The sequence below is a fragment of the Calliopsis andreniformis genome, chromosome 12 (genome assembly GCF_051401765.1).
Source record: "Calliopsis andreniformis isolate RMS-2024a chromosome 12, iyCalAndr_principal, whole genome shotgun sequence".
Classification (NCBI taxonomy): domain Eukaryota; kingdom Metazoa; phylum Arthropoda; class Insecta; order Hymenoptera; family Andrenidae; genus Calliopsis; species Calliopsis andreniformis.
In genome coordinates this window covers 12,652,306-12,680,224 of record NC_135073.1, presented here as the reverse complement: position 1 = coordinate 12,680,224, position 27,919 = coordinate 12,652,306, and the positions used below count along the sequence as shown (strand labels likewise).

At 44.8% G+C, this 27,919-nt stretch overlaps 1 protein-coding gene across 1 annotated transcript; it reads right to left on the bottom strand.

The window, feature by feature from the left end:
- Positions 1-63: 63 nt before the first annotated feature.
- Positions 64-27,428, bottom strand: Notum (palmitoleoyl-protein carboxylesterase notum). Its single transcript, XM_076389981.1, has 8 exons — positions 27,280-27,428; positions 4,113-4,479; positions 3,525-3,585; positions 3,070-3,293; positions 2,694-2,903; positions 1,719-1,995; positions 987-1,294; positions 64-407 (listed from the first exon to the last, which is right to left on the bottom strand). The coding sequence occupies exons 1-8, from the start codon at positions 27,295-27,297 to the stop codon at positions 70-72; spliced, it is 1,803 nt and encodes a 600-aa protein (XP_076246096.1). The 5' UTR covers positions 27,298-27,428; the 3' UTR covers positions 64-69.
- Positions 27,429-27,919: the final 491 nt, after the last annotated feature.

Genomic DNA, 27,919 nt, shown 5'->3' with positions numbered 1-27,919 from the left:
TCTCACAGAAGTCCTACTATTTTTTTGAACTTTCAAGAACGTGTCTTCCACTGCTCATCCTTCCCCTGGTTAATTCGCTCGCTGCGTCAAGAGATTCAGCAGCTCGTCGTGGTCCATGCTGTTCAACGTCTGTATGTCGATGCCTAGAGCGTTCGCCACGCTCTTCATGTCCAGGCCGAAGCTCTTCAGCAGCTCGATGAAGTCCATCTCCTCGCCGGTGAACGGATTGTGGAGCTTCGGGCAGCTGTGATTGCACTGCGGCCAAGTGCAACGTTCGATTAGCCGGAAGTGGCAGCCCTGGACGCACTTCCGTTTGCCAGATGGTATCACCGACCGCTGAGGCCTGGTGCCGTTGAACATGCCCGTGTGGTTATTGTCGCTGTTCTGCTTGTTGCCTTTTCGGCGACCTGGAATTTGGGCCCATTCACGAGTCAATGGGAGGTTGCAAATTGTTTCTGAACAATGAAATTCAGAGGTGAACACTTCATGGGGGGACTTTCCTATAGAGCAACACGTTTCAGGATAATAATTCAAGAAATACTGAAACATGCTTGGATTTTCTTGGAGTAAATAGTGAAGACATGTTAGAAGTGGGAACTTAGGTATTTTCGATTAACTAGTTTAACATGAGAATCAGATAGATGCGATTAACACTCTCCAAATGCCTAGTTCAATTCTCAATAAATAAATGACATTCATACGATAGAGTTTCTATTTTCAGTGGAAAGGAATTTAATTAAAAAAATGTTTCCTTTGAAAACTGAAAATATAAAAAATTGAAGTTCTAAACTTCACACCCCCATTTCTAAAAAAAACTGTTCCTTCTACAATTTCCCTTTACGTCCGCAGAGGTACGACCATTTCTCTTCACAAGACCACACTTCCTCTTAATTATAATACTATAATAAGACAGGAAAGTGAAAGAATAATCTCAGGAAACAGAATCGAAGTCCCCAGTTTCTAATACAATTATCCGTGAAGCGCACCTGCAGCTTTTCTCCGTTCATGCTTTTCCTTTTTGGTTCTTCCCTCTTTGTTCCGTTCCCTTCGTCTGCCTTTATGCTTCCGCCTCTTCCTCTTCTTGTTCTCTCTTTCCTGCGTGGCGACGGTCGACGATTTCGCCCCTTCTGGCTTGGTAACGACTGCAGTCGGGATTTTCTGCGACACGGCCGACTCCGTTTTCCCTGTTCTTCCTAAGTCGGATGAAGTTCCGTTTCCCTTCGTCAACCCTGAGCGCAGCAACTTCCGGAGCGACTTCGCGCACGGCTGATTCGTTTCAATTGGCGAATGAGTGCTGAAATTAATATGATCGGGAACGTCAGACTTGGGATTTTTTACCAAATATTAATGGAAATTGAAGAAAAATATATTTTGAGTTTAGGATGAGGAATAATGGTACTTTTCTCTTTGGTTAAATTAATGAAAGTTAGAGCATACTACTCTTCTATATTCAAAGAATTATTTATGATGATTTTATGTTACTAGAAGTATTACTAAGAAATAGTGTCTAAATTTGTTAACTTGAATCTTATTTTAAGACCTAAAAAATTTGATATCTTTAAGTATTTACTAGTTTTACTTGATTTCCAGTAGCATATAAAAATTGAAAAGAAAAAAGGGGAAGAGAATCTATGGTAGTTACAGAAGAGATCGATCGAGGTATCTGTTCCCTATGACCTACGACATGGAGGGGAATTTTTACAGCGTCTGACACTCACTCGTTACGGTGATTGCCGATTGACATTTGTTCCCAACAATGCAACGCCTGTGCCAAGGAGACTTCGTCTATTTTAACCAACTGCCAATCCCTCTTCGTCAGGACGCTGTGACTAATGCAGCTCGGGGCAAAGACCGCGGTAACGTTTTCGAAGGTCTGCCGCAGGCTGTCACCCATCTTGTGTATGTAATCCCATTGCTGCTTCGTCACTGGTGCACCCACGTTGTCGGCTGACATCTGCGCCTCGTCGAACAGCCATTGAAAAACGAACAGGGGCGCTGTGATTTCCCGAGAAGCAAATACGTATTTCCATTAGTGGGTGCTAAGCTTCGCAAGTAAATTCTGTACCCAAGAGCCAGACAGACCAAAGTCTAATTTTTTTTCAAAATTAAGTTCCTTGCAGAATCTTATTGTTGTCTTCTCAGTTTATTAGAATAATAGGAATCAGTTAAGCTACGGTCATCAATTTAACTGGAAACCTTCATTGTAAGTGCTGCGAAAAAAAGGACTTGGGTCACGTTGACTCTCAGGTACAGAATTATTCTAGAATCAAAGTCTTTTGGTGAGATCATGTGCCTAACTTATGATAGAAATTTTTTGAGGATATAGTCAAACTTCTATCACACTTAAAAGCCTTTATAAAACTACAATGCATATTATAGACACGTACATGTATAGTATAATAATTAATAGACTCCTAAAAGTTAAACTTGCCCATCCTTGGGTCTCCAAGGAAATTCAAATTTTCATAACTTCGATAACTTCATAACTTCGATAAGACCAATCCTCTACAGTCAGAATTTTTTTAGCTTTTCTTGAGACTCTAGTTAACGAGCTTCAACTATACATGTACCTGTCCATAAGTAAATATTAAAATTAATATTTCCTAGTATATCCAGGAGAGAAGTTAGATTGACAGAGTATATTAGATTGCACCGTAGGAAATCCAGAAATGGGTAAAATGAAATTTCTGTACCTGTTAATGTCGGGTAGAGTCTGTAGCCGAAGTAGCACCGCCACGGTTCGTTCGGATGCTTCGAAACGCAATTATGGGGCATTCGAGCCTTCCAAAGTTCCATTCCCTTGCGTACCGCATCGACAGGTGACAAACCGTTCGGCGAATAGGGCGCTCTGTCGAGAAACCACCCTGAATCGGAGACACCCCGTATCGTAATATGTTTCAACCCTGCACGAACACCATGGTAACGTTTATTTCGCTTAGAATAGAAAAAGACAATCGAAAGCCATGGGGCCGCGGGAAGAATGGCGTAGCAACGCAGAGGATCGAACGGTTTTTCGTTGCTCGACGAGCTTATACGGGTCGTTGGACGATCAAATAGAGGCTGTCTCACCTAATTCGTGGTGAACCAGCTTGTGCACGTGATCCAAATTCAACATGACACCGGTCCCGCCCGCGCTGCTCCCTGCCAAAAGAAGGGAGCTGGCGTTCTCGAGCCCGAGTGGAACGAGATCCCGTACCACTTGCAAAACGATCTCTGCCCCCATGAACGAGAACATGTCGTTCGGCGAGGCTCTGGTACCGCTCCAACTGTCGCTCGTGCAATAAGGGACGAACCTGAAGAAACGAAGAATCCACGTCACGGAAATGCCATCGTTCCCCCTTTCCAGCCAGTTCGAGGATATTGAAAATTCTGCGATCCCTCTGGATTCGATTAAACTACCTCGATTCTATTATTAAAAATTGCTACGTTGTACTGTCTGTCATGGGACATTGAACGGCTGAAGTTGAGAGAGCTCGGGGCTGAAAAGGGTTGAGTGACTTTTTGGCAAGATGGACAATACCTACACGTGATTCGCGTTCCACCAGAATGGATTCTCTTCTGGGTTCGCTGACAAGAGGCCACCAACTGTAAGAAATAAACAGAAAAATTCATTTTCTAAAATCGGTCAGCTCTAGCTTAGCAAAAATATACTAAATATTAAAATCCATTAAAATTTACACGAATACTCGTTTCTGCTATGAATTGAAGCTGATCGGTTTTTGCGTCCTCCAATTCAATTCTTGTTCTTTAATTAAATTTTTAAGTAATTCTTATCTCTTCAAGGACTCCCTTCAAAAAGACATCAAAACTAATCTCGAATTTAATCTCTTCTCAGTTTCAATCTCTCTAAACACTCTGAACAATAGAAACCAGTTTAAGTACAACTACCACTTGAAAATTCTCAATTTCCCTCTTTCACAAGACACTATCCAACTTCCTGCGTCTCTCGAAAGCAAAAACAAAACATCTGAAAGCGTCAGAGCCTTGCGTGTCGTCACGTGTCGCGATGGCGAGCGTGAAAAAGGATCACGGGAACAGCGTTCCACAGAAACGTTAGAAAGTGTCAGCGGCTCGTTGATCGCGTTGAACTTTCGTGGCGGAAGGGTACTCACCGTCGCGTGTCTCAGGCCACTGAGTCGACGTCATCAGATGCCTTAACCTGAGCCACCTGTTCCTGCAGCTCTTGTGGTCGTAGCAGTACCAGCCACCTTCCAGGAAAATGATCCACCTCTTCGAGCCGTGCGACTTCCGCAGGTAAAATCCTGCCTGTGATCCGTCGTTGCAAGTGATCGACCTGTTGCTGAGGTAGACCCTCTTCAGGCCTCGCTGCTCCTCCAGCCCGTACTTCTCTAGGATCTTGATCAACTTCTGGATCGTGTTGCTCTGGATCGCTGGCGATCCTGCAGACACCGACACGGTGTTCGTCGGCTTCTCCTCGGCGGCTATTGTCAGCACGAGGGCCGTCAGGCACACTGAGATCTGTCAGGCAGAATTTTAGAATTAGATTGAACATTGTACTTTAACTCAGAAAAATTAAATAATAAATCTGTGAGATGATTATGAGAGTATAGTAACTGTATTTTTCGTGTATCTTGTAAATGTTAAGGTCTTTGTCTGGTGCTTATGATAGTTTCCTTCAAGATCTTACTTTTCAACCTTGTGTGAATGACTGGGTACCCAGGTACCCACTTCCATATTGATATTAACCCACTTAGATCATGGAATGAATTTTGTCAAAATTTGATAAATTTTTACGAGTCTTTTTAGTGGAATTAAGGAGAACAAAAATTCATCGAATCCCACTGTAATGAACTATTTTTCCATATTTCTTGTACTTTCTATTCGACCCAATGCTTAATCTGTAATATCACTAAACTAACTAAACTAGAAATCACAAAGTTCATCCCTGAAAATTCACAGCACTAAAAGTCACCTCGTAAAATAACAAACAATATAGGTACATAAAACTTTGCAGAATTTTGAGCGAGCAGAGTCCTAATTTAGGAGATCTAGCTAATTTTCGAAATCCTCTGACAGAGAGGAAGTTTGAATTTAGAAGCAGACAGGTGAATAAATATTTACATATTCTAGCAACTTTTGCTGAAACCCCAGCTGGTAACTTGAGCGTGAAAAATGAAGTTCGCGTAGGCGGAAACTCGTGCACGTAATGAGATTTAAAAATTCCAATTTCGAGCATGCGGTCGGAATCGAATTAACCAGAGCCGGGAGTCCCATGCTGGGACGGCGAGTTATAAACTGGAAACGTCGGGCTAAGTACGTTAATCACCGTGTAGTCTATGATAATGAGCCCGCGGAGTAGATAGCGTGGTTGAACGAGCAAAAATTGCAAGCAAAGAGGATAAGCTCCTCATCGCCAGTCTTCCAAGTGGCTCGAGAATGACCAAACACCATTAATTATTAGTTAAATACCTTCTGCAACGTAGAATACTGTCTATCGCCTGGACAACCGTTTCAAACCGGTTACATACCGATCATAGGTACCATAAGAAGGAAGATCAAAGCACTATCGAATAGGAAAATTTATACAAGAAGATCTGCCAGGAAGTACATGAAGCTTCATTAAGTGTTATTAATTTAATAACTGAATCGAATTACTCTACAGGGATGTAAAGACACTTGAAAGAAAATTAATTCGATTTCTGAGTACGAGGGTGATGGAAGGTCCATAAATTTCCAGAGATGGAGAAAACCCTTTTTTAAGTGCCTCCATCTTACTTTATTTTCCCACAGAACTAAACCCATCACCCGAGCCACTTGTCAGAATTTCTGAATTACATTTTCATGAGCCTCTTCCTACATACTTTCCGAACTCCCATAAAAAAATCTACTTATACGATTACATCAGCAATCGACTAGAATCCCCTCTCAGCTGTAGAATTTGAATAAATTGAAACCCTCTGTAGATTCATAATTCCAGGGCTCGATTTGCTCGGGACGGCATGCATAAACGACGATCGCGTCGTAAACGCGCAAAGTTTCATTAAAATCAGCGCGGAGGACGTCGTCGGAGCGTGTTCCTCCTCGTAAGAGGTTCTTTCTCGCCGCTGGCGTCGCTCGAGAAAACGTGTTGCCAGAGCCCAATGCTGTGTTCGCGGGCCATTATGCCCGATCATAATTGCGTCGCAACATCGTTTCTCCTTTCCAGCGTGCACAGCTGGGCGGCTCCCTTTCATCTTGTTGCCCCGGCAGAAACGAGCTTCTGTTTCCGAGGTGTTTCCGCCGCCGGCTACCGTCCTGGAAGCTGGAATTTGATCCTAAGTAGCCCCGACGATAGAGGTGCCCCGCTGGAAGGGGCACAGGGGACAGGGGAAAGGTTGAAGGAGAAGGTTGTGGCGAAACGCTGGCCACGGAGCCGCGTGAAAAAGATCAAGAAAGGGGGGGAGAAGAGAGAGTGGCGCCGCGCGGAGGACAGACGTTTCCTCCTTTTAAATTATTCCCGCGGACCCCTGCTTTCTTACAGAGTCGCTCCGACGCTGTTATTGCTTTCTATTGCTCCGCGATGATAGTCATGAGACTTGCTCAAGTGTAACGCGCATTTTTTTCAGCAGTCGGTGCTGCTTTGTGTAACTGGATGAGTTGAATATGCTGCATTCCCTTTTTGGTTATTTCTGGGGGTATTGGTAGAGTTGATCCTTGTGGATTTAATTTTTGAGGGGTGCATGGTTTTGGAATTTTTAAACGAGTATTCAAATCTTGAAAGCTACACGTTTTTAATCATTTAAAACTCTAGATTCTCAGACTTTTAAAGTTTCAAGTTATCCAATATTCAAATGTTTAAACCTTTGAATCATATAAAAAATCAAGGTATGCAACTCTAACCAACCGTAATTATTAACCCATTTAGCTTTCCCCTCTAATGGGATAAAATGTATGAAGAATCAGGTTTTCTGAGTGCAAAGGACCAATTATTGACTATATGTTCTAAAATGGAGAAATGGAGTATTCACTTCTTGAATGAGTTTTATGAACTCGCAAAGATCTACTAAGAAGTTTAAAAGTAAGCGCCGCACTCAAGAAGTTTTTGTAAGTCGGAAACGAGGGACTTCAAGACACTTCGAATTACTTCGAATGTTATTTGAAGACATAAAATTTTGAAGTCTTAATGGATCTTCATAGTTTGATGTCTTCGTTTAAGACCACTAAATAAATGAAATAGATAACTATTTTTCTTTCCATAAAGAAGTACTTTACAAAATGAAATCTTATTATAGTTTCTATACGATCGACCGAAGAATATTCCCTCTTACTATCTTCAACAAACAGTTAGCCTGTTCGATAGAAATAACTGACCAAAACTTAGGCTTCACTCAAGTCCTTCTAACTTCCCACTATCCACAGGTGGTCAAACTGAAAACCTCCATGCAGCAGTAAAACATACTGCAAATACCTATTAATAATTACTTGCAGTAGTACAACTACCTGTAAACTTCTACAAATTCTTTCCTCAGTTCTCCAAAATCTAACACCTTTCCCAACAATCCCAAAAATGTCCAATCCTCCAGAAACAAGTACATAATCGCGTTCCAAAGATCGTGCTCCATCCACCTAGCCCTAACATCAGCTAGATATTCGTTCCAGTGTCCAGCATCAAAGGGAGCACAGTGCCCAACAAAGCCAACACCAGACAATCACGAGAAACGGCCCCATAGTCAGCCTTATCTCCCTCAGGCTCAATCAATTACCTCGAAAGTGTGTCCACTCAGGGAAACAGAATCCCTAAGCCGCCCCACGTTAACTACAGCTAATCCGTGCGAAGTCGTCGCAGTATCCGGCTCGAACCAGTCGTAAATATCATTTACACGCTGCTGGAGCAGCGTTCGAGGGTCCAGCACGCAGACAGGAAGGAAGGAAGCCGTTTCACGGTCTGGTGACGTTCGATCGCGGAAAAGTTCGCCCGACAGCGAGGAAAATCGGTCTGGCCAGGTCCCCAGAAACCGTCTCGGGCGTTCGTCGGTGATTTTACGACGATGGGATCAATGGTTGCGAGGAATGGTCGACGGTTTTCGAGAGAGGCCGCGACGAATCCGAACTTTCCGGCAGATCATAAATAAAATTCACGACTCGAGGCCCTCCTACGGCTTGCGTAACCGCTTTATTATGCCGTAAATCAACCTGTCCCTGCACTCGAACACGCCTGTTACCGAGGGGTAGGTTTCAGCCGGTTGATCGTTCGCGAGAAAGGCGGAAAAAAACGAGGGGGACAGAGGGGGACGGAAGGAGGAAATCGGCCCCCGCGTCGACGAACCACTCTTCCTGCCTTGAGCGATGGCGACACGCAAATCCCCAGGCTTCTGTCGCTTTAATTCGCCGCCGTTACATCCCCTATTAATTTTACACGGTCTAACGCGCGCACGCTGGCGCGGGAGATTCTGCGCTTTATGCTGTAAACAATGTCCGACTATCCTTTTGTGCTGCGCTGACCATGCTCGTGTCTGCGTTCGTGGAATAGCGTGTCAAAGAATTTCACTGGACCTCGGAGTTTTCATTTGTTTTATTTGATACGGGCTGATACGGGCTGATACAGGGCGAGGTATTTTTTATTTCGAAGAATGCGTTTGGGATTGGAAAAATGGGGAACATTTGTGAGAATTAGTTGGAGGGAATGATTGAGGAATTTGTTTTTCGTTGGATAAATTGGAGTTTTTGGGAGTAGTTGTTTTCATATCTGTATGCACAAAATAAAAATTTGCAGGTGTCATTATCAATTCTAGAACTGCGTCTTCATAATTTACCTTAGATTATAGAAAATACAAGTTTTCTAAATACATAATCTCCATTTTTCTGTTAACTCAGAGCTCCTACAGGTCAAAACTCTCCATCACTAAAATATTAATAAGAGAAAGATTCTACGCAATTTAAATTAAAAAAAGAATTCGTATCTAATCGAACACAGATTCAACACTTTCTTGCATTTCGTGTCTCGAATGCAATCTACACGAATATTCAACGAAAGATATTATCCCGAAATTACAAAGAGTTCGCGGAAATATCGAGATCGACTCATCTCGCGCCCTTCCATCACAGCATTCAAGTCTCCGCTCTCTAATTCACTTTCATCCCCTTTAAATGTATAATCCGTCGGGATTCGCGTATAATTCGGACGCGGCTCTCAAAGAACCTGCCCCCCCGTGTGCTTATGAAAGCCTCGCCCCGTTCTCTTTTTCCTTTTCGCTCGTCTGCCCCTCTTCCCTCCACGTCTCGTTCTCTCTTCCGTGTCCGCCGCATTAGAGGGTGTCCTGGGCGTGAAGGTGTCCGTCATAATTTGCCACCCGGCGCATAATCCCCGTGACAAAGGCCGACAAAGTGACGGCTGTTACTGGCCCGCCACCCTCTATTCAGCCTGCGGAGATTCCGGTAGCAGGTAAAGCGTTTAAAGATTCCGGGGTTCCGAATCCGGAGAGATGAATCACGGCGCAAATAAATGACCACGACGCGACTAGACTCTGTTCGAGATGAAGGAAAGGCTTTCGTGGTTGATCTAAGTGCTTCCTCGATACATGTGAAGGAAGTAGTAGATTTATTACTTTCTGGGTTTACGAATTGCATTGGTGCTCCTTATACATTTGCAAAATTCGATCGATATTTATTTGTAGGAAATTGAGAATTAAGATACTTGTCCAGCTTTGAAAATAAGCCTCTCTGTGGCCTGGAGTTGCTCAAGAGTTGCTTTCCTAGACCATTCTCAATATATGTGTACTTTGGTGAATTTGTCTGTTGAGAAAAATCCTTGGTATAATAATTATCCTCTCAGATGAACAGGTACCTATATATAATCTAATGTCTGAAATAATCTCTATTGTTCTATAATTCTTATTTTCAAAGTCAACACTTGAAATAGTAATATGTATTCAAAAGGAGAAGGAAGAATTTAATTTGAAAATGAGTATTGAATAGATAGAATATGAGTGGTTCATTTTAAGAGTGTTGAATTAATTTGTGAACCTAAAACACTATGTATCTATAGAAAGTATTAATATTTTCTGTATAGAAGTGTGCACCTACTTCTTTTTTGGAGTCTTTGAAAAAAGAGCTTTTGGAGCTTTGGAGTGTAAGAACATATAATTCCAAGGGAGAATTATTTTACATCATGTTACCGAGGATCTTTGATGTCCTTAGACGAGCGTGAAATTGGATGGAGGGTACAAACGCACAAACTGTTCCCGGAAATTCACGGAACTAGAACTCCCCTATGGTTTTAGCATTCAACTGTTCTACCTTCTGAATGGAAAGAATTCAATAATTGTCGCGTCAAGTGTTCGTCGCGTTAACCGACAGCTGTCAATATTCCAGAAATCCCTTTTCGTTAGCATTGAATTTCTCAACGCGAAGGTCGTCTGATTCGTTTATCTTTCTCTACTTTAAGCGAGGGAATTCTGTTCCTCCTTTACATCCTGAATTTTTCCCCAACGACTCTACTCGGATTCCCTAGAAATTCTCGATAATAAATTTCAAACTCTATCTTAATCTAGTAATTCTAGAGAAGATATGAAACCCCTAACGTTTCCACTATACATAAATTCTTATACTTTACTAGTAGTTCCTTTCTTAATGAGAACTCAAATTTTGTCAGGGATTAATCCTGAAGAATATTCAGTCCTGACTTCCTGAGTCATCACACGGAAGCTTAAGAGATGATCTCTTCAATCTATGTTTTTTGTACATATGTATGGTGAGCCCTTCTACATCAAAAGCACTATAGAGGAATCTTAAATTATGTATTGCTGAAATTTAGCAGTTAACAATTAATTAATGTACAATTTTGAAGAACCCCAACATTTTGGAGTCGCGAGATACTTCCAGAAACCCCAGAAAAATTCTCGACCCACTCGATCCAACATTTTCAAGTTCCTCTACGCCTCTACTGAAGATGGAACGCTTGATAACGTGGCATGAAAATCGCAACTTAGTAGTAGCAGAAGCAAATCTCATTAAATCTCCTCGGGGAGGAAGGTCCACGTTCAACTAGGTAGAGAAGAAGGGGGGAGCTAAGGACGTCTGACAATTGCAGTCAATCTCTGGTGGAGAGCTAGCTAACAGGTCCCCAGGCGGTAAAAGCGTACGCCGCGAGCTGCGGTGTAAGGTCGTTAAGCCTTGGGTAAGCTCGAAAGCGCCGCCACCAGCTTGAACGTCGTCGCCTTCGTCGCCGTCGGACCCTGAAGAAGCGGCAAGACAGTTTCTGTGTGCACACGCGCGGTTATGGTAATGCGAGGTTCGCGGTGCGTGTTAGCCGGCTGCGTGAGCGGCCCTCGTAATGGTAACGAGACGGTCTCTCACCATCATCATCAACATCCGGACGACGAAACACGATGCGAACGATCAACGACTGATGCGGGTTCCCGAGCCGCGGCCTCAAAGGTGCCGACCGCGATCCGCTGCCCCGGCTATTTTTAACTTGTTTTCGCGTCCAACGCGAGTACCGAGCCGCGCCGTGTCTCTCGTAACCGTGCATTCGATGGAATGCCACGCACCAACGGCCACCGAGAGCACCCGCGAAGCGAATCGACCTTCTGGAAGAAGGGGGTCGCCAGCCTCGAAGGAAGATGGATAACGAGGGGATGTCGACGGTTTCGCGAGGCTTTCTCCTCGACTTCTGGGGTTTGGTGGTGGGTCAGTACTGTGGGGAGCTCATAAGCTGTCGATGGATCTGATTGGCTATGTAGGAAAATAGATAGAGATGGCACACACGCATTTCCCTTATTGGTCCAGTTGGTGACACGTATTACTACTTCTTGCAGTGAACTAGGTTCTCTTAGTACTCTTGCCTCTGTGCTGTTTCATTGACAGTTTCTGAAGTTATAACAGTAGATAGGTAAATGGGTGGATAAGTGGTTTCTGGTTGGCTTTCTTTGGTATTGGTGGTGTTTGCAGGGGTGGGGGTTTGTGATGTTTATGTATTAAGTTTCAAGTGGTAACTCGTTTAATGTTGGCAGGGTTTAGTGGTGGATCAGCGATACTTTCATTCAGTACTGCTTTTACTCAGCCTACTCCTTGTCCTTCAAAGGTTCATTACAATTTTGGGAATCGTACCTCAGACTCTCTAATTAAAGAGCTTAGTCCTAAACCAAATTGAACCCCTGAACTATGAACTTAGCACCAAAGTTCACACAGGCCAGTTTCTAAATACGAGTCCCGAAACATCCATAGCACTCGATAACCGCTCGCACAGACAGACTAACCAAATCCTCCGAATCCCTTGCGCAAACTTCCTTCCCGCAGCGTCGTCAAATTAACGAAGGACGTTGGTCGAAATGCTGATAAATATTCAAAACCGACCAGGCGTGGACATGAATATATCAGAAGCGTGCTAGAATCCGAAAATTTCAAGTGAACAATTTTTTGGGGATCAAATAGGGTTTCAAGATTTCAAGAAACCAACATTTTCAGAGAAAACTAATATCGATATAAACCAACAACTCAGATTGGGAACTTGAAAAGATCCAAAATCCCAGAGGATTTTAAAAGACTTCGATGCCATCATAATCTAAAAAGACCTGGAAATTTAATTTAGGTATCCGAAATTCTTCAAAAGTCTCTAGATTTATACGTGTGTTCTAGTGTCAAGAGCTGAGAATCCTGATCAATGTGAATTCTTCCTGACCCGACTCAACTTGACTCGATTTTTTCCCGACCCACCTCGATCCAGCCCGATCTCTACCTAACTTACCCCAAATATCGGATACCTAAAAATGTCTGGTTCCCGAACACTTCTAAACTCCACTTTCTACTCCTCAGTCGGCGGTCAGGAAAGCGTTACTAAATCTCCATCGAGGCAGGCTGGCTCTAGTCCGTCCGACATCTATCCTCGTCGACAGCTCAATCGATGGAGCCTGCCGCGATCGAGAGTCGCATATCTCCTGGCGGAGGCGAGCAGAGTCGGCCGCCGCTAAAGAGGCCGACAAGCCGAAGGAAGAAGAGGAGAATCGCGCGCGCGGAAGATTTCAAACGCGCCGTCCTCTCCGTGCCAAAGATACGTTTCCAAGCGTCGATCGTGGTGCTCTTCGAGACCGACCGATGAGTTTCGAGCTCCGAGATGTCGATGGCCTCGTTACGAGCCGAGGTTACGAGCCCTCGACCCGCGAGACCTCCGCGAACTTAGAAAACGAGCCTTCCTTCGCCCTTTCTTTATGAGACGATCCACGAATCGGCGAATCGACTTCCGTTGCCTCTAGATCCAGCTCTGAGATAGGTTAGCAGGTGTTCCCTCTGAGAGAGGGTCCTTGGATATTCTTTCCTTCCTTTTAACCCGCTGATCCTTGCCTCGGCTCCTCTTTTTTGGAGCTGATGGACTATGGAGCCTCGGAGTAGATATACGTATACGTGGTGTTTGGTGTGTCGAGGAGAAGATAGTGGGATGTAAAATTCTTGCGTGCGTTTTTGACGTTGATTGACTGGAGGAGAAGAGAAAGTAACAATTTTGTATTATGTATGGTGTGGGGATAGGAAGAGAATCCCAGGAATCGGTAGAGGAACAAGAGAAATAGATAAGTACGGAGTGTCTAGAAATATAGACTAGTAAATTGTGACATCGAATGTAGAAGTATTTATCACCTAATATAAACACGTGGGGTCCTGCAAGAAGATGAAGCCGTCATCTTTCAATATTCTTGGCATTACACCTGTTTATCTAGTATTCCAAATATGTTCATTTTATGATATATTTGTGGTCTAACTATAAAGAGTCAACTTTGTAAATTTAACGAAGCTGGTCTTACTATAGCCTCTAGCTACTTTTACTCATTTCACGAAGCTCCATAACAGATCCTTCAAAAGTCCACCCTAAATCCCCTTAGAACACTCTTCCAATATCTGTATGATCATTTTTTCCTATGTATATAACGTTGCCACCAGGCCTGTATTTACGACAGTCCGCCTACGAACTAATGACGAACCCCTAATCTGGAGCAGAGGCCACACAGGGAAGATTCTGTTCAACCTAATCGAACCCACGTTCGCTAGCCTCCTCATCTCTGCAGAATTTAATAGCTAGTTGGTTACCGTGAAGTGTAGACTTGTGTAGCCAATTGTGTATAGAACGTTCCGATCCCCGTCAGGCCGAAGCAATATATCTTCGCTGACTAGAAGGGAATCAATTTCAGCGTGCTCCACGGCGAAGATAATATCTTCTGGAGCCTCGAAACCCATTCCCCGAGCACCGAAATCGGCTAAGCAGGCAGCAGTTTCGCGAGAGGCCCCGCACCGCAGCATCGTGCAGCCAAAAATTGCTCCTCGACGAGGGTAAACGTGCCCTCGCGCGTACCCCGGCCTGCATATCCGGAACAAGAGAAAAGAGGGGTGAGAGGGGCACACTGTAATATCCCCTGTAATTTATGGTGAAGGACTGGCGAACGGGGAAGGGGAAAGAAGAGACGAGCCGCGGAAGACGGCGAAAGCGAGAAGAGAGGAGCGAGGGAGAAAGTGGGAGGCAGTGGTAAGATAGGTCGAGGAGAAAGGGAGGGGGAAGGGTAAACTTAAAGAAGAAGTAGAAGAAGAAGAAGACAAGAAGGGGAAGAGAGAGAGGAAGGAAGAGGGAGCAGGTGGCAAGATAGGGTACACGCCAGTGGATTAAGGCGAGGAGCGGCGAGTCAAAGAGATTTTCTCCCCATCCCGTCTCGGCGGGGGCCCCTCGGCCTAACAAGGGCTGAAATATGACTGCCTTGCCCTACCTCGCCTCGCCTTAGCCTCCGCCACGGCTTCGACCGCCGTGCGCCTTTCGAACGAACCAAGGAAAAGCGAAGGAGATATCTTCTGGCAACTAATTTATCGGTGGGTCTTCTTCCAGGCGACCTGGGATCAACGCACTTCCCATCGATGCCGAGTCCTGGGACCACCTCTGTCCGCGATTCACCGTGAAAACGCTTTGCAGACTTTCCCTCTTTCCCTTCACTCCTTTCGATACTCTCAGTGCTCGTGGACGAGTTGCTTTTATAGGTTGGAGGACCGAGTCTATTGTCATATCTGAGTCTGTGGAAACGTTTGTCGGTCTGAAAGGTGGAAAGGTGGGTACTAAAACGATTTTGATGAGGATTTTACCAATGAAGATTTTTAGAATTAAAGAACAACTAATCCTACTATAACTGAAGCTATGTTCAACTTAGGAAATTCGATTCAGGAATAGGATATGCCAGAGTAAAGGCAATCTTCTTAATGTGAATTGTATCTAGATAAAATAAAAGACTAGAATATTAGAGAATAAAAAACATGGGGTCACTTGATGAAGAAAGCAAGCACCAGACAATTTTCACATACATACTTTAATCAATGGAACAAAATGACTAAAAAAAAAAATGAAAAAGAAGAAATAATCTCCATGGGAAATCAACTTGTTCTACTGAAACAAAGTCCCTAGACTCTTGGACGTTGTACCTACTACTTACAGAATCTCATAAAAATACAGCGAAGTATATACATATTTTTTACTGAACAAAATTGCCAAGGAGAGAAACTGACCACCTTAAAAATGCCTATGTAATCATTTCTTCCCGACACTTTGCCCAGTGGACACCATGGCAAAGTAGCAACCGATAATTTGGCAACAGCAACGGTTCGAGATTCAGAAAGTTCGCGACGTTCGGTAGGCACATTGAGGGACGCTCATCGAGGAGATGAAGACGTTGATGGTCCTCGCAAGAAGAGGCGGCGTGGTTCGGGCAGCCGAAAAATGTGCTAAAGAAATCGCGCGAAATTAGCAGCTGCGATCGAAGTATTTCTCTACAGAGGAACGACGATGATTACTTCGTACGCGATGACTGCTCGGTGCGCGCTTTAAAACTGCAATTTGCACGAGCCGAGGACCTGAAGGCGGTTCTTCCGTGCTGCGAAACCGCACTGTCCACGATTTCCGGCGGTCGAAAATTGCCGAAATTACCAAAATCGTCGCGAGGAGGACAAGACATAAAACGTTTGCAGAAAACATCGTGGAATCGTTTTCTTCTTTGCCCTTCCCTCGTCGCGGGCTGCCCTTTCACTCGAGATACTTCGAGAGCGAAAATACGAATTTGCATGCTAAGCAGGGAACATCGTGAATTGGGAATTACCGTGTTCGCGCTTTCCTGTAATTCGTTTCGGGGCCTCATTACGCGACGTAATTGCGAGGACATCCGCGCTCGTTTTCTTCCCTTTTCGACCTTGCATAACTGGTTTAGCTCGTAATTCGATCGATTATTTCTTCGTGTAATCGAGTTCCTAGGTATAAATCGCATCTAACGAGTCCTCGGGGACAGTTTAATAACTAAAGGAGCCAGAGGAGTTGGAAATAGAGATGTATGTACATTTCATGAAAAATAGAAATGTACAGTTAGTAGTGAAGAATGAAATAGTTAGGGATTAGATAAGCCATAGCGACAAGGAAAAATGATAAGGAAACCTTTGTAGATTTAAGATTTCTATACCTCATACATAATTGAAATGAACGATAATTTCTCTTCAGAAGATAGAATCTCCTTCGGAGTTAATTCTCAGTACGTACGTATCCAATTAGGTTCTACATTCTACTTTAATGAATTTATTAACCCGGCTGGTATAGGATGAGCTCTCTCGGGGTTCCGAGAATCATCCATTATTATCAAAGAAGTTCGTGAATTCCTTGTACGTAAGACAAGAACAGAAAATTCCTGTACAGCGCTTCGCTTATTTTCATTTAATTACTATTCTGTACTTTAAATCTCATCCGATCGAAATTGTAATATCATAAAGAATTCATTCTTTAGTGAACACCTCAACCAAGACTACGCATTAGAAATCAATTATTTAACCTGTAATATATTAAAGTGGAATCATTCAAAGCTCAAATACAGAATATATATAAAAAATCGAAAGCCAAGGGCAGAAAGAAGTACCTATAAAGACTCCAAAGACATGAAAACGAAAAATTCGAATAAGACTTGAAAATTTAACTCTCGTAAATCACTCGTGTACTCACAGGAACCTAAATTTCTATAATTCTTCTCCCTAGCTCCTACTCCCCATAACCACCCCCATACTGTGCATCAACTCCTAAATCTTAGACCCTGTCCCCTCAAAAAAAACTTTGTCAGAGTTGCAATCAGGATTGCCACACGAATTCCCTCCTGATGTACAGTAGAGAATATTGAAGATATCAGAACTGCCCTATTGTATCGTGTTGCTAAAATCTTCCTCAAATCTAGGTCCTAGGCCTGCACCAATAGCTCACCCACTATTTCTTCCCCACCTCTCAATTTCCTCTACTACAGCTAGGAGGGAATTCGTGTGGCAACCGTGGTCGCCACCCACTTCCATCTTTCAAATTCTCATCCTGGACAAAGACCGAAGAGTGCCGCGACTCCGCGATCAGATTATCGTATCACGGTCGCAAAGCGATCGCGAGAGTGTGGTGGTCGCACGGTGGTCGTGACGGTCGGTTACGGTGGTAGAGACGGTGGTGGCATCGGTGGCGCTGGCACGGCCACTGGCTGGCGTTGGTAGTGGCGGCGATGGCAATGGGTAGCGGTGGTCCATCGGAGTAAATATATTGGATGGTGGTAGGATTGGTGGCGGTGTCTTCCGCTCTCTACTTGAGCCGCGTGCCCGCTCGCTCGTTCACGCCCGAGGTGCGCCTTTGATGTGCCGCCTACACCGCGTTCTTGCTAACTCTCGCGCCGCCGACTCGACTGGATTGTGTTTTTCTTTCGCGGGGCAAAAACATCCTTTCTCTCTCTCTCTCCCTCGCCTCTGTGGTCCCGCGGCCGTCCCCTCCGCGTCGTACGCCCCTTGTCCACCATGTTTTTCTCCCCGCTGCTCGCCGCTCGGTACCCGGTAATAAACGAGAGCCGGAAAAATCGTGACGAGCTACCATCACAGGCTGAAACACGACGCCTGGCCTTGATTCGACAGCGAAACGAGACCACGCGAAACGGACGATCGATTATCGCCGGTCGTTTGAGGAATCGACCGCAGCGGAAATGACGTTTTTGCGGAGGTGAGGCCTTCTTGCGGCTTGGGCTTGACCAACCCTTTGACATATTGAAGCTACTCGATGGAGAGGTTTGTTTGGAGCCGAGGGAGATAGCAGCGGAGTCTCAAGAGCCTGAAGATAATTTTAACTACATAGTACTTTAATATAGAGGCTGATCAGTTTAACTGGAGGGCCTCTAATGAGTGTTGCCAACACACGGAGGGTTTCTAGTTGAACTGATGACCCTATATGGGTGGCCTAGGAGTCTGTTCCATCAGTTAAACAATTGAAGTCCCACTTTCAGAAAATTTGAATGTTTGCCTTAATTGCAGGTTGGAAGATATAGTTCACACTTCAGGTAACAGCAGATTGAATTGAGCCTTCACAAGGATTCTTTTTAATTCAGTTCTATGTCGACTTTATAGTGCTCCTCTCCTTTATAGCTTTCCTTATATTTCCTGTTACTATCGCTCATAAAAACTGTCATTTATATACTTATGCGACATAGTAGTCTACTTGTAAAAGAAACTTTAGAAACAAGTTCTGAGTCTCTACCCTTTGCCTTAAGATTGTTTTGAGGTTTCGAATTATTCATATCGTAATACGATCATAGACTCTTGATGCAAAGTATGACCCAAATATTGAAGAATCTACCTGAAACAAAGTCAAGAGTCTGTAGTCGTAATACGATATGAGTAATCTCAAACCTCAAAAAAAATCCCAAGTCAAAGGGTAGAGACTCAGAACTCGTTTCCAAATATATTTACAGCTTCCCACAAAAGTATCCACGTCAATGGCTCCAAGTACATGCGAGAAGACACGGAACGAAGTAACAAAGCCGGTCCACGAGGCCGTGGGTCGAGTTAGATAAAATCGAACCCAAGGTAGTAGCAGTCGCGTAGACCAATCATTTTACACGGGGGCTTATTTCGAGCGTCTCTCTCCTTCGTTCCTCTTCGCTCACGGACATTCTTCACGCGTGCTCGGCCCGCGCGCGGGCCTTCAACTGCATCCGTACGCTCTTTCCGGAAGCCCCCACGAACTTCGGCGCACTTCAAAGGTTCCCTCCGCGTTGATCAGCACGCCGGCGTACAAATCGATAATGCGATTCATAGTTGCTGTGCGTGACGGAGTTTCGCCGCAGCCTCTTTTGTAACGCGGACATTCTGGCCGACTGGCAGTCGACTAGGGAAACGACGGAGATGGAAACTTGATAGACGAGAATGCCTGCTCTTGCGCAAAATCTTGACGAAACAGAGTGAGTAGGCGATTTAAGGATCCGGAGGATTTAAATGTTATTGAAATATAACGAGGGAAAGTTATTGTACCATTTATGTGGGCAGTCTTTCGAAAATGTTGACGAAGGATACAGTAGGTACTTCTTAATTATACATTGACTGGCTGATGTATTGGTGGTCAGTATATCTTTAAGTTAGTTAATGTAAAGGAGTTTTCTTTTTATTTTGATAATATCTTTGATGAGATTCAATTTTGATTATTAGCAGATGTGGTAGAAGAAAGTTGATATCCCTCGTTATAATCTCGTCAATTCACTGTGAGTCTACAGTAAAAACATACTGTCAATTTATCATAGTCCTGTAAGATTGATTTGTCAAGTTTGTAAATTAATTAGCACTTTGATCGTGGAAGAAAACTCCAGCGAAAATGAACAAAAATGAAGAAATTAAATAAAACCATGGTTCTGAATAATTCTCCGCGAATAGATCTACTGTTGCAATTAAATGTAACTTCTCAGTTACCAAGGTATGAAGAGGGGAGGGCAAACATTCGCTCATTCACGATTCTGATTGGAATCGCTAATTAGCCGAGGTTTTAATCTCACTATTGCTGGAGGTACCGTTCACTGTAAGCGTCAGTGACTCCTCAACGTCCCTGCGTGTCAAAGGGCATTCAAGACACCTCAACAAATTTGCAAACGGTTAGCGGGAGCACGCGTATTTATTCAGGCGTTCTCTCTCTTCCCGAAAGATCCTGCGTCACTGCGTTTCTCGCTGTCCAGTCGCTTCCTTTGACTCTGTCTGCAGTTTTCCTCTTCCTCCTTTGTCCACCTCCCCCGTTACCGTCTACCTTCGGGACCTCTCATTGTATTCGATCATCTCTGAAGTCCCTCTACTCCTTTTTCGTCATCCGTCAGGTGCGACACTCTCTGCGCCATTAGATTCCCCAACAATTCTTTCTCCCATAATATTCCAAGATTTACTCCCTCTTTCCTTTCCCCAACAAATTCTTATCTCCTACATCTGCGAGCTACCCCACCACCTGTCGATTCCTTCCACTTGTCAGTCCCTCCCCTCACACCTGTTCCTCGTTCCCCCAATAAACTCCCAAACATCAATCCCTGCCTCCTCGCCCTTCCCCAGACAAATCTCTCCATTTTCACCCCCTTGGTCCTGTCCACATACTTCCCTCCCTCCACCACCTCGATCCTCTCTATTTACCTGTCCCCTCGCCTCCCCCGTCATCGGCGTCCCTCCTTTGTCCTCTCCATCGGGTTCACCGTCTCCCTCCCTCCCTCCGCCGCCCCCGTGGTCCCTTTCTCTCCTCGTCTCCACGAGTTCGTTCGTTGTTCGTACATCCGTGTATATCGGGCCCGAGCAGCGTCCAGGCGCACAGTCGGTTCACCGTACGGTGGACCGAGAAGAGAAGCGTTTGATCTCACCGCCCAAGCCAGATCGGCAAAAGGCCTTTTTCTGCGGGCCCCGAGAGAGAGAGAGAGCCTTCGAGCCGACCTCAAAGACTTGACTGATGACTTGCGGCCACGGCGACTCCGCAGAGCCGAGCTCGGGCCCCGCGAACTGACGCGCGCGCGAGAGGAGAGAAGGACCGAGGAAGACGGACAGCCGACGAAAAATAAGTGGAAGAAGGTGGCCCATGCCACGGCTCGGTCTTGTTCTAGCGTAGAACAGAGATTTCCTGGGAAGACGCGTGCCCACTCGCGTGTCCTGCGATTTGGGTCTCCCCGCGCTCGATGCCCATGGGTCGACACTGTTTTGGGTCTACGATCGTGTTACACGATGGATCGATTGTCCCTTTTTGGAGCATCGATCGGCGCCTGGTATGGTGTCCCTAATGTCTGTGAGCTGGCGTGCTTTTGGAGCATGGAATGTGTTGGACTCCAGGGGTTTATAGATCGTGTACTGCCAAGTGCCGTTGTACTCTTGGACTTGAGGTCACTTGGTAGGACATTATCTATTAAATTGGAGCGTGCTTTTGGAGCACGGAATGTGTTGGACTTCAATTTAATCGATAGTGTACTTGTACTCTAAGGCTTTAGGTCTAAGTTCTAACTCTAACTGGTAACTTAAGTTTTAGCATTTGGTAGTGGAAAGATATAGCAGATGAATAAACAGAGAAGATCAGATTTCTTTACGACTTTAAGTATTCAACTATTCAAGCTTTGAGCTTTGTCTAATTCCACTTTGGTGTAATAAGTAAGACTAAAATGATACAATAAATGGAATCCCATTTAGAACCCTACTGCCACTTCTAAATCCTATTTCCTCGTAGCTCTCTGAGGCGCCATAAGATGCTGTCAACACTCAGACACCATATTCCCCTCCCTAAAAAAAATCCAAGGCCCACGTACAAAAACACTAACTCCTATATATACTATTTCCATTCAATCAAAGAAACAAAAATACTCAAAAATCCCACTCTAACTCCTCCCTCTGTACCAATCCCACGACATACTACTCCAACTTACAGATGTCCTCTATTCAACAAAACACACCCTTCCCCTCTCAAAGCCGAACATTTCATCTCTACATCACCTCCTAGAAATCATCCGAAAACTCATCCAGCGATAATCGCCAGCATTTACAAGGAATATACTTGCACGTGACCAAGAGGACGAAGAGGCGCGATCGCAGGAGTAACCAAAAAGGAGGGTCAGAGTCGGGGGAGCGGCGAGGAAGAGAGAAAGGGAGTATCGGGGGCTAGTCAGGTCAGCGTCGCCGACGGCTGGCTGGGCTCTGGGGTATACGAGGAAGAGGAGCGTTGTTCTTGGGCCCAGCATTCGGAGGGGATGGCTCGGAGGAGCGGAACTGTCGGCTCCTTTGAAGTCGGTCGGTACCGTGTGTAATTAGGCCGCCGCTCCCCACCCCGCCCTCAGCCTCTGATCTCGCCGCGCTGTGTCGCTAATTGCTCACCGCCCCACGGCAGAAGTATCGTCGTCGTCGTCGCCATCGTCGTTATCGTTATCCTCGCCCGCGTCTACGTCAGGGTGCCCGTCGTCGTCGTCGCCGTGGACACGTCCTCTTAAGTGTAACAAACTAGACAACCTGCTCTCCCACGACACAGACCCAGCGCTAATTCGAGGCCGGGGGCTGTGCGCGGAGCTAGGCTGTTCCCTTTGCCTCGGTAGCCCAACTAATAATTGTCCCGAGTGGCCTTCCTCGAGGTGTTGGATTGCAACTTCGTTAGACTCCACGCGTGGGCGTGGAAGACGCCAGAGGAGGAAGATCCTCTGGATCTCTTCGTTTTGATGCTAGTTGTTACATAGACTCTTCTGTTCCATACTTCGTACACTTGTTGGGAATTCTTTGAAGCCGTCGGATAGCTGGTGAACAGTAAGCGAATTTTTGCCCATTTCTCGATTGAAGTTTTCTTCGAGCAACTGTCCTCCTGAAGCACTGCTAAGAGGAGTTTCTCTTGGATTGCTTTTCTTGTCGAGATTTCCTTCGTGAATGAAACTTGATATTTAGGGGAATGCTTCTTAGACTTCTCGCGGTTTTTATGGTTATCTAGTTTTGTGGAGCTTTGTAGAAATTTGGTTTAGTTCCAGGGAAGGTTTCGACATTTTTGGTTCATTTTTCTTCCTGGCTTTCGCGGGAAGCGTTTACTCTGAAACGATCTAGCGGCTCGGTCGTTTCGCGAGCAGTTAGGAGTCTTTACGAGCCACTCTAACGCCACTCCTGTAATTTTTGACGTTTACATTCCGGCTACAACAATCTTCTACCTAAGAAAAATGCCTCGCCCCGTAATTCCCATCTTGCAACGAGACAATGACTCGTATTCAGGACGTTGAGCTGGGTAGAAAGGCTCGCGGAACGAGCGAGAGTTAAATTTGTTGCGATGTCCGGGATACTTTGTTAGATGAATTGCGTTTGAGACAGCAATAACTAGCCTCGCTGGAATAACTGTTCCAAGAATAACTGTGAAAAATATTCTCTGGATCTCTCCGCCATCCTGTGTATTTCCAACAGTATTTAATAAAATACCACAAAACTAGCTCCAACCTCAATTTACGACAACTCCAAATACACCAACTTATTCAACTCCGATTCTATTAAACCCCAATAATCACAGACTCAGTGCAAAGTCGAATTAATTACCACTCACGGCACCGAGTGACCCCCTCGTTTAAGACCGAACAACTTCAAAGGTCTATCTAAAATAGAACCCTGCGAATAGATCTTATCCGAGGTTCTCGTTCCAAAAAGGAGCACCCAAATGGAAGATACAGATACGCAGAGGGGATTTGGCCAGGAATCCCTCCGAAAATCCACCTTTAGCGAGGAGGCGCCGAGTGTGTCGCCAAGGCTCGGCGGGAGCAGCGCGAGTGATAAGAGATAGGGCTCGAGACTGAGCAGAGGAAGAGAGAAGGAGGAGACAGATGAACAGAGAGATCGAATCGACTATGCGCGGCGCGCGAGATCACAGACAGAATTCCGACGTAAACAGGCTTAAACTGTAATCTCTGCCTCTCGGCTCTCTCTCGGTTCCTCTGCGTGGCTTCGATACTTGTTGCTCCTCTGTCTCCCCCTTTAATGTCGGTCATGCACTGCTTCGAATCAATTCGGACTCGTTAACGAGCTGGGACACGGTGCTAAAGGATATCCGAACGAATATCGGCTGATATTAATCTTGTCCTTTTTATGAGGATGTTCTACATATATTTCTTTTCTATCTTTTTGTGTCCTTCGTCAGGGCAGTTTTGATTTACCAGATTGCTGCATAAGGTAAATGTTCGAATATTAGGACGCTTGAGATGTCAGATGTCTTAGTTAATGGACAACCTTTTCAGTTACTTCAGTATCAGGACCTGATACTAAAATTGTGCAACAATAGCTGAATATACTGTTTTATAATAGTACATATTTTTAGTACTTTATTAGGTACATTAGAATTCAAGCTTGAAATTGAATAAAATTAGTTTGAGTGTTCAAGTATGGGGACATGGTCAGCTACTGGGATGTTTACCTTATATAGCTGATTTTGGAGACAAGAGAAACTGTTTGCCATTTTTGGTAGTCAAAAATGGCCTGAGGTGACACACTTATAATAATGGCCTACATTTTTTTTCAATTGCTTTCTTATACATAACAGATTGTGAGTATGCCAGGGAGCTACAGCGGTCTCATCTTTTTCTGAAGCAACTGAATGCTTATTAAAAGTAATTGCAATGTAATCTACCCCCATCAGCCACCACCACCAAGTGACCAAACAAGAATAAATTAGCCCCCAGAGAAGAAGGAATCACTTGGATGGCTTCAGAAGACTTCATTTAACTTCCTGACTGCAAGGAATCTCATTCTAGGCTTCAAGAGAATGATCTTTGAGCAAATGGTCTAGCTCCAAATAACTCATAATATGCAATAAAACCTACTCTTAATTAAAATAAGGTACTTGAGTCATAATACTGCTGTCTATGATAGAATATGTCGCCCCGTGTCGATCTGGAAAATTTACATTCGATCATCTCGTGGAATACTAAGTACCTAATAGCTCGACTTTTCTTCGATCTCCACGCGTTTGTTCGTCGAAGTGGCACAGTATTCCGAACTCCTCGAGGATTGTATTTTTGGGGGATGAAAGAGTCAAAGATCTGAGGATCCTACTTCAAAGCGCGAAAAGAAATTCCTGCATGAGCGATCGCGGCAGACTATGGCCTGCAGACAGACTTTTCGCCGCGTGGACTCTTAAGAATGTATTGTGAAGCTTCAAAGGCTCGAACGAGAGACATTTCTCGGGACTCAAGAGCGGTATTTCGGTGTCGCAAAACGATTAGGTGAACGCTAAGTTCGAAGTAGCACCGAGGACCGTAATTGAATGACGCTCGAATTATTTGCAATTAAAATGCCAGATAGTCCAGGGGAACTTTTAGTGAAATTGAGAATGTGGAAAAGAGGAGTTAATGGACAGTGTCGACGAGATAGATGGCTGCGATTCTTTGTGAAAGTGATTACGTGGATTTGCATAATCGAATGCAACCGAGCTTCGTCGAGCAAAAGGTACAATTAGACTTCTATAGAATCTAGCAATTTTAATTTCATCATAATTTCATTTCCATTTCGTTTCGAACGTCTATGGCCATCTTCATTCATATTCCCAAACTTGAATTAAGTTACAAAACGAAAACACTGCCCACACGGTGATCCCTTTCTCCGCGGGCTTCGATAAATTAAATTAAAATGCCTGGGAGTCGGAGGGATCGTGGCGGGATCTTCAAAGAATTCAAATTTAATTAATCGAGACGGGGAAGGAGTGGCGGGAGAGTTTTGGCGCCACGTATCCGTGACAGAAGGCACCCCACGAGCTGTCGGCGAAGAACGACGATAAATTTAGGCGAGTCGCTCTCGCGGTTTGTCGCATGCGTCTAGATTCGCGGCCTGTGATTTATTACGTGTCCGAGGATCGCGTGCGAGGATCGCCTCGTTCGAGACGCATGTGCCGCCATCGGATCGCGTGGGACCCATTAACGTTCGACCTCTCTTTTCAACAATTATCTTTTTGGTCAATCGCCCTACCATCGATATGCAGACTAAAGTACCCTAAAATTTATTAACGACCCTTTAAAAAAGACACTGGACGTAAAAGGAGCAAACTGATGAAAGCAACACGATAACACTTTCAACTTACAATGCATATCAAAGAACAAAAAATTCCTTTTCAATTACTATAATCGAAAATACAGCATTGCTGTTCAACTTAATCTACATTAATTAACCCTAAGACTATTAAAACTATTATACCTCCATTTTTATCGAAGTAAAAAAACCCTCAATCTCCTAAAAAGAGCATGACGTTACTGAAGAACAAAGTATACTGATAGTTCTAATGCAAAATTTTTAATTTTTATTAAAAGAAGCCTCGATACTTCTCGAAATATTTCACGCAGATTTTATTTTCAGAAACAATCCCCAGAAGTCCTCCTCAGGAACGAGTCCCAAAAACAAAGCCAGAGACCGATTAAACGATACTGAATTGCGCCAGGCTTCCGACAGAGCCGAGCCAGGCGAAGGAGGGGGTGGAGAACAAAGGCGAAGAAGCATTCTGGAGGGTGGGCGTGCTGGCAAAAGTCAAACGACCCTTAGATGCCCGTGGCCGGAATTTCGTTGGAGGCCAGGTTCAAAGGCTTTCGCTAAATCGTACTTAAAAGTTAAAGGCCGAAGCGTAAGCAAAGGATCTGACCGGGGGCGGGTCGGGGGTGGGAGCGGAGGGAAGCATAACAGGAGGCCGTGAAAGCAGAACCTCGTGATGATCAAAGAGCGTTAAAAGAGGATCGTGTTGTCTTGCCTGCTACTCGTTTTACGCCGCGCCCGTGTATACGTGCACGCACCCACCCTCTCACCGAGATAAACACCACCGGAAATCTACTTTCCTCGATGATACGCTTCGTGATTTGGCTGTGAAGTGATTTGTGGGCGTGATTCACAGGGAGATAAGTAACCCTTTTTTTTTAGGGTTACTTGGTAGGCTGGGACGTTAATGTCTTTGCCTGGTTTTAACAGTTTTAAGCCCTTTAGTTGCGATGTTGTGAATATGCAACTTTGTATTTTTAAATATGTATATAGATTGTGTTTGGTATTATCTAAACTTGAGAAGTTAAATTTTATATCCAGTCTGTTTGGCATTCTAGTGTTAATGATTAATGTGAAATAAAAAATATTTTTGTCAGAGCTCTAAAAAGGGGTACTGGAAAGGGTTGATTACGAACCTTTTAATGACAGTGCTCTATATATGTAAAGAGATCTATGAAACTTTTTTTAAAAAGATTATGATACTACGCAAAAAGTGATACATGAATATAAAAAATCTAAAGAAGTGAGTTCATCATTTATTTTATATTGCAGAAATTTACATTGAAAACTAAATAAAACAAAAATTCTATATGCCACCTAATATCCACTTTCGCCAGTGTACAACCCACAGCTACTAAACAACCAAATACACCAAGAATTACCAGTGTCAACCTACCAGAAACGTCACAAAAAGAAGCCTCCTTCCCCCAAAATCGTCGCAACATCAGAATCTCACAGTTCCATACCGTGACCCTATCGATCACGAAACTCAGAGCTTCTGCCACCAAATATGAACCAACTCACCTGAATCTCCGCTCTCATCTTCGCACCTTCTCCGTCCTTTTCTCCCGCAACTGCGTCAGCGTCAGGAAACGTCACCCGGAAGTCCTCGTCCCCGTAGTCACTCCTCGATCATCTTCAGCCCGACGACGGTGGGCCACCCCTCGGGTGCACAATTCGCGAAACACTACTTCGTCATTCCCGCGGCGTTCCACTCGAGATTGTCCAGCGTGGCGTTGGACACTGATCGATCGTGGTGGCCGAGCAGCGTCGAAGGGATGCAGGGGGAGCACACGTCTGTGCCGTGGTTCAGGGGCCCACGTGGCGGCTGGACGGATGAAAACACGAAGACGGGGGCTGCTGGGCTCGACGCACGTCCCGGTTGACGGTTCGCGGCGCACTGCCGCCACTTTCCGGTTCGCGCGCTTCCTCTTCTTCTCCTTCTTCGTTCCCTCGTCGTCGGGTAGGAGCCCTTCTTTCGAGTCACGAGGAGCCGGTGCGCGCACGTGCCGTCCACGGCCGAGGAACAGCGACCGACACCTCCTCTTCTTCGCGCTTCACCCTTTCTCCTTCCCCTTCGCTGGCCTCTTCTTCTTCCTTCGCCGTCCCGGGCCTCTTTGTTGCCGGCGGCCTCTCTTCTTGCTCTTTTGCCGCTTGTTTGTTG